This window comes from the organism of the source record quoted next, unplaced genomic scaffold (assembly GCF_019419815.1).
Source record: "Pyrus x bretschneideri cultivar Hongxiangsu unplaced genomic scaffold, Pyrus_bretschneideri_v1 Contig267, whole genome shotgun sequence".
Classification (NCBI taxonomy): domain Eukaryota; kingdom Viridiplantae; phylum Streptophyta; class Magnoliopsida; order Rosales; family Rosaceae; genus Pyrus; species Pyrus x bretschneideri.
Genome location: NW_025999576.1, coordinates 46,986 through 60,145, shown reverse-complemented (window position 1 = coordinate 60,145; position 13,160 = coordinate 46,986). Strand labels below are relative to the sequence as shown.

The 13,160-nt window shown below is 37.4% G+C and overlaps 1 protein-coding gene and 1 non-coding gene across 2 annotated transcripts; both read left to right on the top strand.

The window, feature by feature from the left end:
• Positions 1-56: 56 nt before the first annotated feature.
• Positions 57-4,188, top strand: LOC103943836 (polyadenylate-binding protein RBP45C). Its single transcript, XM_048587430.1, has 7 exons — positions 57-467; positions 862-1,339; positions 3,088-3,143; positions 3,220-3,350; positions 3,469-3,565; positions 3,657-3,839; positions 3,929-4,188. Exons 1-7 carry the CDS (start codon positions 189-191, stop codon positions 3,929-3,931), a joined length of 1,227 nt encoding a protein of 408 aa, XP_048443387.1. The 5' UTR covers positions 57-188; the 3' UTR covers positions 3,932-4,188.
• Positions 4,189-4,206: 18 nt separating this feature from the next.
• LOC103943805 lies at positions 4,207-12,005 on the top strand. The gene is made up of 13 exons (XR_007259616.1): positions 4,207-4,296; positions 5,805-5,991; positions 6,550-6,671; positions 6,773-6,927; positions 7,198-7,348; positions 8,639-8,759; positions 9,007-9,104; positions 9,185-9,442; positions 9,823-10,080; positions 10,587-10,685; positions 10,781-10,831; positions 11,127-11,214; positions 11,473-12,005. It is a non-coding gene; the product is annotated as a polyadenylate-binding protein-interacting protein 4 (transcript).
• The last annotated feature ends 1,155 nt before the right edge of the window (positions 12,006-13,160 follow it).

Genomic DNA, 13,160 nt, shown 5'->3' with positions numbered 1-13,160 from the left:
TTTGCCACGTGTCGCATCACAACATCCCGTCTATATAAACCCTCCCTACCACTAAAAATATCTCTCCTTCTTTCTCAGACCCAATCCGGGATTCAGGTTTTCGGTTTTCCCAAACCGCGCCGCAGTCCTCCCTCCTCCTCCACGAGGACGCCTTTATCGCCGTACGTAAACACCCGCCTTTCTTCACCATGATGCAGCAACCATCAGGAGGATTGGTACCACAACAGATTCCGTCCGATCCGCAGCAGCAGTACCAGCAGCAGCCGCCGCAGCAGTGGATGATGATGCCGCCACAGCAGCAGGGCCAAGCCCCTCCGGCGCAGGCTGGGTGGCCCCAGCAGGCGCCTCAGCAGTACACGACCACACAGAATCCCGGCCCCGATGAGATCCGCTCCCTCTGGATCGGTGACTTGCTGCAGTGGATGGACGAGGCTTATATCCTCAGCTGCTTTGGTCCCACCGGAGAGGTATATACTCGCGCACGCATAGGATTATTTGGATTTATTTGTATGTGTCTGTGTGTAGGTACATCTAGGGTTTGAATTTATGTGAATTTCCTTTCGATTAATTTACGTCGATTGGTTTTTGATTGAAGTTGTTCTACTTCAAATTTGAAATTTAGGGTTTGGTTCTAGATGTGATATGTAAAATAAAAAACCGAAACTTTCTGAAAATTTTATTTTTGTAAAACACTACGATAAAAATATTAAACTATAGTTGCTTTGGTCAAGATTTCAACCAATTGTTGCTCTAGGGTTTGAGATGCCTATTGATATTTTCTATTAAATTCTAGGTATATGTGCTTTGTTTGCGGACCCCATTATGTTGTATTCATTTTTTGTTTTTGTGAGTTTTTTGTAGGCTGTGAATGCAAAGGTTATCCGCAACAAGTTAACAGGTCTGCCAGAAGGTTATGGTTTTATTGAATTTAGGTCTCGCGCTGCAGCTGAGCAGATCTTGCAGACATACAATGGAACTCTTATGCCTAACACGGAGCAGAATTTCAGACTGAATTGGGCAACCCTAGGTGCTGGTGAGAGACGACAGGATGATGGTCCAGATTTTACAGTTTTTGTCGGGGATTTGGCTGCTGATGTGACTGATTACATGCTTCAAGAAACATTTAGACAAAATTACCACTCTGTCAAGGGTGCGAAGGTTGTAACTGATAGGACCACAGGGCGATCTAAGGGATATGGTTTTGTTAGGTTTGCTGATGAAGGTGAGCAATTGCGAGCCATGACTGAGATGAACGGCCAATTTTGTTCTACTAGGCCCATGCGGATTGGGCCTGCGGCTACTAAGAAACCAGCCAGTGGTGGACAGCAATATCAGAAAGGTATGTATTCTAGTTAGTATTGCATAATGGTTTGTAATAGCCATACGAATATTTCTGAAGCTGAATTTGCAACTTCATTGCAGTTGATACTTTTCTTAGATGTTTGTTTTGTTCTTGTACTTTATGAATATCTTGCACCTTATGTTAACTATGGTTTGGTAAGTTGCACTAGGGCTTTTAATTTCTATTCTTGAGGTGACATTCTCACAAGTGTTCTAAATTTGCCGTCGTTTTAATTATTCAGTTGAAGATTGGCGGGACTTAGTCATTTCCTTCGAGTACTTTCCTTTGTAAACTTGGGCACATTTAATTATGTTAAAACATGCAAAAACTTATGTAAAACTCATGTTGTCTTAAAGCAGGACACCGAGAGGCTCTCATTTTGGAGGGCCTGGAACTGATTTCAGATGAAATGATTCCACATTATTGCGTGGCCTCATTTTAGGTCAGTTATTTTGTTTATGTCAGAAGCTTCTTACTTCTTTTCTCGTGGCATTTAATGCTACTCAAGAATTACCTTTCCAGTCAGCTTTACATTTATTCCATTACCAGTCAGCTTTACATTTATTCCATTTACCAGTCAGCTTTACTTTTATTCCATTTACCAGTCAGCTTTACATTTATTCCATTTGGCAGTCGGGTTTACATTTATTCCATTTGGCAGTCGGGTTTACATTTACTCCATTTCCGAAGTTTATATATCCTTCTTATAATACTTCGCTTGTGTTGAAGAACCAGTGTGTTTTTTCTTTGTGGATCAGTTCCACAATGTTCTCTATGTTTGATAGGATAGAATGTGTTCCCAAATTTCAGCCCTCATCTTAAGTCAGATTATAATTCTGCATGAAATGCTTAAACTATTAGTTGAAGCCGATGCACTAGTGCACATGTCTAATGAAAACACCATTAAATTTGGGAATAGTTATTAGCACTCCAGAAAAGACACTGCACTACTTATTTCTTTTCACTAGGGAGGAGTCCATAATGATTTTTTTTTCAGAGTGTCAATAGAAGCTCCCTTTTAATTTTTTTGTGAGCTGCTTATATGGTTGCATCTTATCGTCTGCCTCTCTTTGCTGTGTTTTAGGTAGAAGTGCCACTTTGTAATTTGTGGTAAAGTGGGATTCCAATATTGTATCAGGAATAGATCTATGAAGCACTCTTTTATTTAGACTTCTATGGGATGGAGTCTACTTGATCTGTCTAACTCTTTGAATAGATTTTGAGAAATCTATTCAATTGCGTGTTTAGATTTTTTTGTTTCTTCATTTTTTTAGTATCTGCTTTTGTAATTTATTATGTTTGATATTCCAATTGCCTTTCTGCTTTGACCTCTTGATAATTATGATGTTCATTGTTTCTTGTTAAAATAAAAATACTTTTTTGTTAGAAAATCAAATTGGTAGTGTTGGGAGGTGAATGTCAGTTGGGAGGTGCATCATGTAATATGCTAACCATAACAGTTAAATGGAATGCTTCGTTAAACATTGCCTGTTTGAAGTAGGAGGACATAGACCTTTAGACAAATGAGCGTATTATTAATGTATAGAAAATTTGCATGGAAGTTTGCACAGAGTTCTGTTTGACATGTCAACTTGACAAACTGATTCAATTTTAGATTTTGAGTTTTAGAACCATAATAGCATGGTGTAAACTGAACCATCAGTTCTTTGAATGTGTGGAAAACTTTATCCGTGCTACTAATACTAGCTCGCATAAATTAGTGCTTATGTGTTTGTTATTTGCAGCTTCGTATCCAAGTACTCAAGGAAATCCAGGCGAAGCTGATCCAAATAATACAACAGTGCGTAGTTTGTTCTAATGTTGGCATTGTACATTTCTTGCTACATGATAGTAACTCCTGAAACTTTCAAGTGCAGATATTTGTTGGGGGTCTGGATCCCAGTGTGAATGATGACATGTTGAGGCAAGTTTTTAGCCAGTTTGGTGAGCTTGTTCATGTGAAGATACCAGTAGGCAAGCGTTGTGGTTTTGTTCAATTTGCTAACAGGTAACAGCTCAGCACCACTGGTAGTCTTGATATAAGTTTCCTTGATGCTCTTGCTCTTTCTTTCCTTGTAAAATACTTATCATATGCATGTTTGTCATCTGCATGTACACTGCTTCAGGTCTTGTGCGGAGCAAGCATTGGGATCGTTGAATGGAACACAATTAGGAGGACAAAGTATTCGGCTTTCATGGGGCCGCAGTCCTACAAGCAAACAGGTTTTTATTTGCGACCTTATTGTTTTTCGACATTTTACTGTTCTACATACTCTGTATTAACCATATCTGTTGGTTGATTGGATTGGTTCAGAACCAGCCAGATCAAGCACAGTGGAATGGCGCTGGTGGTGCTGGATTTTATGGATATCCGCAAGGATACGATGCGTATTCATATGCACCTCCTCCTGCCCAAGACCCTGCCCTGTATTATGGAGGCTATGCTGCTGGATATGGAAACTACCAGCAGCCCGGTGCATATCAACAGCAACAGCAGGTAACTATCATCACTCGTTTAAATGCAGTTCTGTTACTTGATATCAAATTAGGCTTGTTCATGATGCGAATTTGCTTCCACCGTTGCAGTGATTTGCAGCTGCCTGCCTCATATGTTGAAAGCTGTGGGGGTATCATCGAGCTCCGGTGCATCTTAGGTTGCGGATTTAGTGTTGGCTGTTGTATGATGTTGTGGAGTGCCATGTCAACTTTCAATGTTTATTTTCTTTCTCTTTTGTGTTCCTCCTTCCCACCCTTGATTGCCCCGAGTGAGACTCGGGAGACGATGCACTTTATGTGTGTTATTTGCAGTTTTATATATTGAGCAGCGGGATATTCGTGTTTGTTTATTGTCAGGCTTATTTGCTATGTTATTTCCTTCACTATTTCCATACTTTCACACCATTACCGCTGCTACCTCTATAAACGCCATCGCAGCCTTCTACAGCCCGGAAAAAGTGAGTGTGATTAATATATTTAGCTCATATAAGAATCACGTGCGTTACACTGGACTGCGAAATTTGAATGTGATACTTATAAATTGATGCGTTCTAAAGTTAGACTCTTATAGTTATAAACTCATATTTGTGTAGCGGTTGTAGTATAAGTATTAAATTTATGCTGCGTCATTTTTATATATAAGTGTCGAACTCTCGCAAACTAATGTGGAAGCCCAGCCAAACTCCACCATAGTATTATCTGTATTGACGTAATCACCCGTCAGCATCACCACCTTTGGCTCCACCATTTGTACCACCATCATCGCACACCTACCCATCCTCATTTCCACCATCACCCCTACCAACCTTGGCTGCCACCACCATCTTCGTCGTTATCATTCCCAGCCACCATTTCCACCATCACCCTTACATTAAATTAGACTGGTTTAATATGTGGTTGGACTCGACTCTTGGATGACGATGACTCCGTGACGTCTGAGGATATGAGTTTTACATATTACGTGAATTTAGATCTGTGATTTTAGCATTAAAAAATAAAAAGATGAATGATTTTAGCGACCGAATCATAGGTTTTTATCTAATTTTGGTTGGGTGTGATTCTTTCCAAGCCATCTCAGCTTTTTTTTTTTTTTTTTTTTTTTTTTGGGTAAACAACCATCTCAGCTTTTCGTTACAAAGATTATGTTGGAATTCATCACTAAAGTCGGATTGCCCTTTGGTCCTTTCAGATTCCGTAGAGCCCACAAGCCATTTGGCCTAATCCTTGGTTGAAAATGGTTTTTGAACTATTTTCGACCATCTAGCTCTCTGACCTTTCGGTTGAAGAAGGTCTAAGAGTGGGGAGAGAGGTGGATAGGTTTGTTTTTTATTTTTTATTTTTAAATTAGAGATAATGAAATCACTTATAAGCGATGATTTAAAACAAAAAATAAAACACAATTTTATTTTGTAAAATTATGTTATTGTCCTTAATTATTTTTTTATGATAGAAGATAAAAATATATTTTCACCTTCTCTTAATTGATGAAGAGAATTTCATTAATATATAATTTAAATTAAAGATTAAGAGAAACACCAAAAAGAATTAAAAAAATAAAATAAACATTTGAAAAAAAAAAAAAAATATATAACTTGGGAGCATAGATAGTGAGGGATAAAAAAGAAAAAGAATGAAATTTCTTAAAGAAAAGTGTTATTAACACTTAAAAAATTTCATCATGCACTCCTCCTAAATGTATTTTCCTTTTCAAACATAAAAAATTTAGAATGTCAAATGAAATTTTGTGAGTGTCACTAATAATTCCGTTTCTTAAATATTTGGTATCATTACAAAACAGAGACACTAGCGCACAAGAAAGCGATTTTCCTATTTCGAATTCCCTGGCGGCAGCTTCATCAGATCTCTTCCCTTCCCCTCTTTATCGAACCTCCAAAATCCGACTGCAACCAGACACGGAGAAGGCCAAAACTTCCTGGGTTGGATCGGAAAAAGACAGAGAAAATAGAAAAATGGGTTGCAGAAACAGAGACTTCACAGACGACGAGACTGTCTCTTCGTCCTCTCTTCTTCGCTGAGCGAGGCCTTGCTCTTTGCCACCATGTGCATCATTGGCCTCCCAGTTGATGTCCACGTCAAGGACGGTTCTGTGTATTCTGGAATCTTCTACACTGCCTCTGTGGAGACTGAGTACGGTGTGTTTCTTTTCTATTGAGTTTTTGTTTTCCTTTCAATGCGTTTTTGAAAATGGTGAATTCTTTATAACTGTTTCGGGATATTCAATATTAAGCTCAACTGTATCTGGGTTTTTGTTATTGTGAGGAATTGTATCTGGGTTTTCGTTTTCTTGAGTGGTTATTGTGATCCTGTTGTGTTTGGGATGGAAAGGATAAGATGGTATTTGATCTGGGTTGTTTTATTGGGTTTCTCGGGTTTATAGCGGGTTTTGTTCATGATTGCTTCTGATTTTCATTGAGCAAGGGTGAATTATAGAGAATGCGCAGGAGGATAGAAAAATTGGAATTTTGGCTGTGAGATTTAGTTGTTATATTGGATTTGGAAAGACTGGATCCTTTTGTCTAACCGCTGAGTATGTCGCGTTCGTGCTCTTAATTAGATTATCCGGCAGTTTAATTCTGAATACACACGGTTGGTGTGTTATAAACTTACAATGATCCTTCTCTCTCACACACAAGCACTCAAGGCACATGATTCTGAGCGAGATTTATTGAGTCAGTTTTTGTCTCGTTTAGGTATTGTTTTGAAGAAAGCAAGGATGACCAAAAAGGGGAAGAGTGATGCTAATGTAGGAAATGGGGCACTGATCGAGACTCTTGTGATTCGCTCCAGTGACCTTGTCCAAGTTGTTGCTATGGTATGTAATTCATTTCATTCCTCTTTTTTTTCTTTTCTTTTTTTCAGAATCAACTTAAGCAATCTGTCTTAGTTAAATCTGGCTCTTTGTACATCGTTCAGGGAGTTTTGCTTCCAGCTGATGGTGTTACTGGAAATATAGCTGGCGACGAAACTGAAGCTGTTATGGATACTGTTTCTTCTGATGTGTGCTCAAAGAATGATGTAAAGAAGCCAATTGATTCTGCCACAAATAAGAAGAAAATGGACGGTTTTAGGTATTTTCTGAGTGTTGAACTTGTATGTACAATTATCTGCACTAAGTTGTGACACTAAGTTTTGTGGATCAAAGAAGTTTTTTGTTAGTTCGTTTCAACTGAAAATATCAAGAGTTTTTCAGCATAGCAACTGATTGTACTGGCAGATAGCTTGTGCTATTGCTTGTTTTACCTGCTGGAACGGATACCGTTATATAATATGTACCTTAGTTATTATTGTAAATTCAATTTTGTGTAAAGTTATGTATTCATAATTACCTATGTAAGCAGGGGCCCAATGCAAAATGGAAATGGCCTTGCTCATGGTGTTGCCCCAAAGAGAGCTGTAAAGGAGCATGAAGGGAGGAAATTTCCTCTGAAACATGCGATAAATGCCCTGGAAGTTAAAAATGGAAAAATTGACAGGATAAACTTATCAGAGGTAAATATTTTCTATATGCATAATTCTATCTATATACTTTATAAGCTGAGTTTATTTCTTAAGTCATATATTACCATTCCATATCTTTTACGAGCTTGTTTTTCATTTTATAGAAATTAAGGAAAAATCCTATAATCTATTGAAGGGAGCAAAAACGTGGCCAACTTTAGCACTCTAATTAAATGCAGAAAAAGCACTTTGAAAGGAAAAACTAAAATGGAAATTGGATATGAAATTCAATCAAGAACACCTAAAAATGCAACAATGTTGCATAAAATGAATTCAATTGATCTGTGGCAGTTGACATGTCATAAAAATGAAAGCAGAATGCTTATTCACCATTTCAGTGAGCCTTCCTGCAAAAGCCCTTTTCTTTTTCTCCTAGTGATTTATAGCTTTAATAAAACTGGCAAAATCTTGTAAACATCAATGAGGATAAAAAGAAAAGCTAAACTGTAGAGTTTAAAAACTGGTTGGCATAAAATTAAATGATTTACTTTCTGCTTCCCTCATAAGAATTTTAGCACCCCCTTATGGCTATCACTGCACCAGATTCTTTGTTTTTAGAAACTTATTTGAAGAAGCAATCAAGTTAAAAATGGTGAGCAATTGACCAATTTTTTATTTTAATATTTTAGCTCTCCGTGTCATATTTGAATTTTTCTTCACCACTAGAGAATCCTTAGTTCTTAACACACTGGTAGAATTCAACACAGATTGGAAGGTTGTGATTGCAGGGATTTGAACCCTGATCACGCCTTCTTAACACTTTTTTCTGTTGGGGGCATTTGTCGTTTGCAAGTATAATGTTCCTAACTTCACACAGTTTCTCATTGCAACTTAAATATATTCTTAATGTTGGAGGCTACTAGAAAAAGTTTTCCAAATAATAATCCATGTACTCTTTGAGCTACTCCCAAATTCACCTTAAGTTGCATGCGGTGCCTGCGCTCTGTGCACTATGTAGGGTGACTTAAAAGTCCACAATGATGGGCATTGTGCTGATTAGACCAACCAAATCATACCAACTACTGTATACAATGAACAGTGTGGTTGCTTTACCACTATTTTCAAACACTTAAATTGTTAGGATGGAGCAACAAATATTTTTCTATTCTAACATGAGTTAAAATGTATCACATTTAAAAAGAATCTCTAAGTACATGAGTTGAAATGGCATTAGAATATCTTATATAGGTCCATGATGCCGAGTATGTGTTTTTTTATGGACGCAAGTTGTATAAAGCATTTTCAGGTTTTTGTTACAACTTTATTTTTTTTCCAATGCAGATTAAAGAAGCCCCTAGCGCCCAGTTAATGGGAGGTATGGGTTCTATTCTTATTTCTGTTAATATTATTTCATACTTGGGGAGTGACACTTTGGGTGCTAAAGCTCTCTGCCTTGACACTGGTATCAGGAGTGCTCACGTGCTGATAAAACTCTACCAGCTGTTATGGCATGGAGTTTAGCTATACAGATCCCATTTGGATAATCTCCTATATCTGTGACACAGAAACATGGTTGCCGGCATGTGCTCTCTGTGTCCAACACTATCATACTATTATACATTAATTGCTATCTGTGCTCAACACTATCATATTATCGTACAATAATTACTTTTGCGTACTGTCTGCTATTATTTTCTTTTAATCATCAGGCTCCGGTCAATTTTTTGGCAGACAGGTTGAAAATGATGGGTCCTCAGGGAAACAGGATGATTTCAAACAGAAACTAGAGTTTTATAGGGAAGAAAGTGTATGTAAAGATAACCTCTGCCAAGATTGTTCTCACATTGTAATCATGTTATATGATAATAGTGCAAATTTTTTATGCAGGCTGATAAAGTTCATGATACAAAGATCCCATCCAAGTTATTACCTCACGAAGTATCTCATGATCCTGCTACTGTAATTGTTAATACAGAAAATCAATGTTGTGAAAGGACAACTTCAGCAGACATTTCATCTGGTGTTGTTTCTTCAAGTGTCTCAACTTCGTTGAATCCGCCCGTGGATGTTTCATATCACCAACTGGTGGCAACATCAACTGAAATGGCCCCTCCTCAGGGTTCAGAATTTACTAGAAGTACCAAGGTAAAACTACCACTGGATGAACCATGTTCAATTCATCTTGAATTATCAATTGATTTCATATTGGTTCAGTATATAGTTTTGGGACGAAATTGTTTCATATTCTTAACTTAGAATGGTTGACCATCTGTTTATGCTTCTAATTTATGCACCACACGTTGGGCCACTAAGAACCTTGTGTTAATTCTGTTGGTAGTTGTGTTGTCATAGATTATGGTTTTTGTGGCCTAATACTATGGAAACCTTAATGCCTGGCGATCCCAAGTCCAACTATTCTAGTTAATATATGGGGTGACGTAAATAAGTTTTTAGAAATTCATGATGTGTATGCTATTTACATAACCAAGTCGATAAGATTAATATTATTTGGCATTCTTTCTTAGGAATTTAAGCTCAACCCAGGAGCAAAAACATTCTCACCATCGTTTACGAAGGCCACGACATCAACCCCTCCCCCATTGCCAACAGTGGGAAGCATGGGTTATGTACCAAACAACTCCCCCATGGTACCTGTTGCTGCTGCTCAGCCAGGAGTTGGATCAAATCCTTTTGCATCTCGTACCTCTCTACCTGTTAAGGTGGTCCCCATTAATAATTTCACAAATGGAAATGGTGGCAGTGGCTCTCAATTTTCACAACCTGTATGTATTGTAGTCATTATCGAATTCATATGGTTATTATATGATACAAATGTAAGCTTTACTTGTAAGTAGTTGCAATTGGCAAGGTTACCGTGTGTTCATATGTGCATACATATGTAAAGGCTCAGCTTCACTCACTTGAAGCTCACCACCAATATAAGTGTGTGTGTTCTTCAGTTTACTGAGTAATGGAAACGAAAATCGGCTCACCAATTGTTTGATCAAGTTGATATTTATTTTGAAAAGATAAGTACACAATATTGTTTTGAATATCAGCAGTTGTTTGATCCAGCAGTTGGTGAGCTTGGATTTGATGCTTGTTGGTGAGTAGGAGATTGATGAGTCTATGCATAGATGTATGTTTGTGTTTTGTTAAAATAACAAGGGTTTAAAGCACGGTACATGTCTTGTTACAATAAATAGTATAGAAATATAGAATACATAATATATGACAGAGGTGTTGTGGCACTAGTTAGGATTAATCTTAGGTTGTTTTCTGATTATAGATTGTTGGACACGTGGGGAGCAGGGCACAGACGCTTAGGTACGCTGGTCAGTATCCTGTTCAGGCTGCACCTCCCTATGTTCATCCCAATTCTCAAGCTGTAAGTAATTGAAGGATATTAATACCATCTATATGTCAACTTCTTTTAGGCAGTTACATGTTTTTACTCCCTTTTTCTGATTCACTAACCCTCAGGTTATGGTTGGACGATTCGGGCAGCTTGTATACGTGCATCCAGTTTCTCAAGTAAGATACTATGGCATACGAAAACTCCTACGATTAAAGCTGTCTTTTGATATGATTTCTTTAGTTAATCAAATTCGGGGTGGTAACTCCATGCTTTTTAGGACTGGCATTGAGTTGTATTTGACTAAGACATACCTGTTGGTTGTTGATACATTCTAGTGGTATGAGTCCCAACATTCTTTGAAATGAAATAACAATGATAGTGAAAGACAACAAAATATGACTAGTAACAATTAATAATGGTTTTGTATCTTTTATTTACAATTGTTTAATCTGCCTTCCTTTTTTATTGAAGGATTTGGTGCAGGGTGCAACGGCTATCTCACCGCTGTCTGCTCGTCCTATGTTGACTCCACATCAGGTCCAGTTTCCCAAGCACCAAGGTATGAGCTAGTTATTACGTTCACAATGAATCTTCATTGAACTAGGAAGGAAACAAAAATTTGATGAAGTAAAGAATCATCGTGATGACCATTTGACTAAATTATTGGTTGATTTCCTTATGCTCCAAACATAATGAAAGGAAAACCCAAGTATCTAAATTCTTAGAATTGGAAAACTGAGTAATAAAATTATAGGTTTTTGTTTTGCGAATTCTTTAACTGTCATGATCATGGATTCGTTCCTCGGTTTTAATGCAGGGACTGCACCAAACCAAGCTTTTCAGCTCTGTGTTCCTCCACCGTTCATGGCTACAGGACAGCAGCCTTTCCCCAATGCCAAGTCGCATCCCATTTTTGCGACCTCCCTTCCCTTCTAATCGTCTCATTGAAGTCCCAGGATCTAATGATCTCGTTTGCCCCAACCCCATATTTTGGTGAAAATGTTTCTTCGATTGATCACCTCCGCCAGGGTCCTTTTTCCCATATTTATATTATAGATTTTGAAAATTTTGGCCTTAAATTCTTTCAACCTGCATTCATTCATTGTGTTATTTTCTATACCTTAAAGTTGAGAGAACTTTTGCAAAAGGGTTTGCTAAAGGGAGTGAAGCTTACATTGTTTTTTTTTTTTTCGAAATGTAGTGAACTTTTCTTGCACGAAAAGGGAGGGGGGTTCGTGGTTTTTGCTTCCATTTGAACAATGTTGGACAATAGAGTGACTTGTAAATTATTCAAACAACGAATGTTTGTATTTGTTCGTTTGATTTTGAAATTTCACATCCCTCTGCTGATGCATGTTTTTATTCTATATCTTTTACGATGATCGAAAAAATATGGACCGCGCGACGTTGGTGTGGTGTGTACGTACGTGGAGTTGAAGAGGAGGTCGCAGAGGGTTTGTTAGAGAAGGCAGGAAGGGAGACGGGGTGAGGAGGAAGAAGTGGTCGAGGGAATGCGATCACACATGTCAAAGAATCCTGCTTCATTTGACCGGGAGGGCCTCAACAAGGCCCGGAAGCTTGCGGATTCGCCCAAAAACCCACATCGTCCTAAATTTCTAAAAACTTATTTGGTATCCTATTCGAAATTTTTATCATTTCACAAACATTTTTTAAGAATATTTCTTGAAAACAATTTTCTTTAATACTTAAAAACTTGATTGGTATGCGATTTAAAAATTTTAAATCTTATGACTTGAACTGGACAAAGAGATCCAAAAAGAGGGTTGCAAGAGAGGGAGAAAGAGGAGAGAGGATTGGAGGAGATAAATAGAAAGAGGAGTGAGGAAGAACTGAGAGAATAAAGAGAGCAGATTGGAGGAGAGACGAAAAAGGTAAAAAAAAACAAAAAAGAGGAGAGAAAAAGAAGAAAAGAGAGAGAGAGAGATTTGGAGTGAGAAGGCAGGAGGGAAAGAAAAGAAATAAATGAGTTTAAGTTTAAAAATTATAAAAGCTCACTTTTTGTTTTTTCAGAGAATATATTATATTTTTTTAGTTCAGTTTTTTAAAATAATCATACCAAACAAATTTTTAAGACTTAAAACTTGAAAATTGTTTTTGAGTTTAAAAAGTTGAATTCAAGTAAACTACCAAACAGATCTTAAAGTTTTTGCTCCACACAGTAATTTTAAATTTCTGTGTTTATAAATCTAAAAAAGACAATTGATTTTGTCCAAAATTCAAATTTTTGTTTCACACGATGATTTAAATTTATGTGTTTATGAATTCAAAAAAAAAAAAGAAAATTAACTTTTTCCAAACTTTCTTCTCCTCCATAATATATTAAAGCCTACTATGTACGTGCCATCTCTCTCAGCAGCCCACCCGAGAAATATATTTCATCTTGTCAAGAACGTCCAAGGAAAACCTAGTTATATATACCTACCTTATGCATGGCACCTTCTAATAACTTTTCCGTGGGTTACAAGTTTCATCCAAGAGACGAGG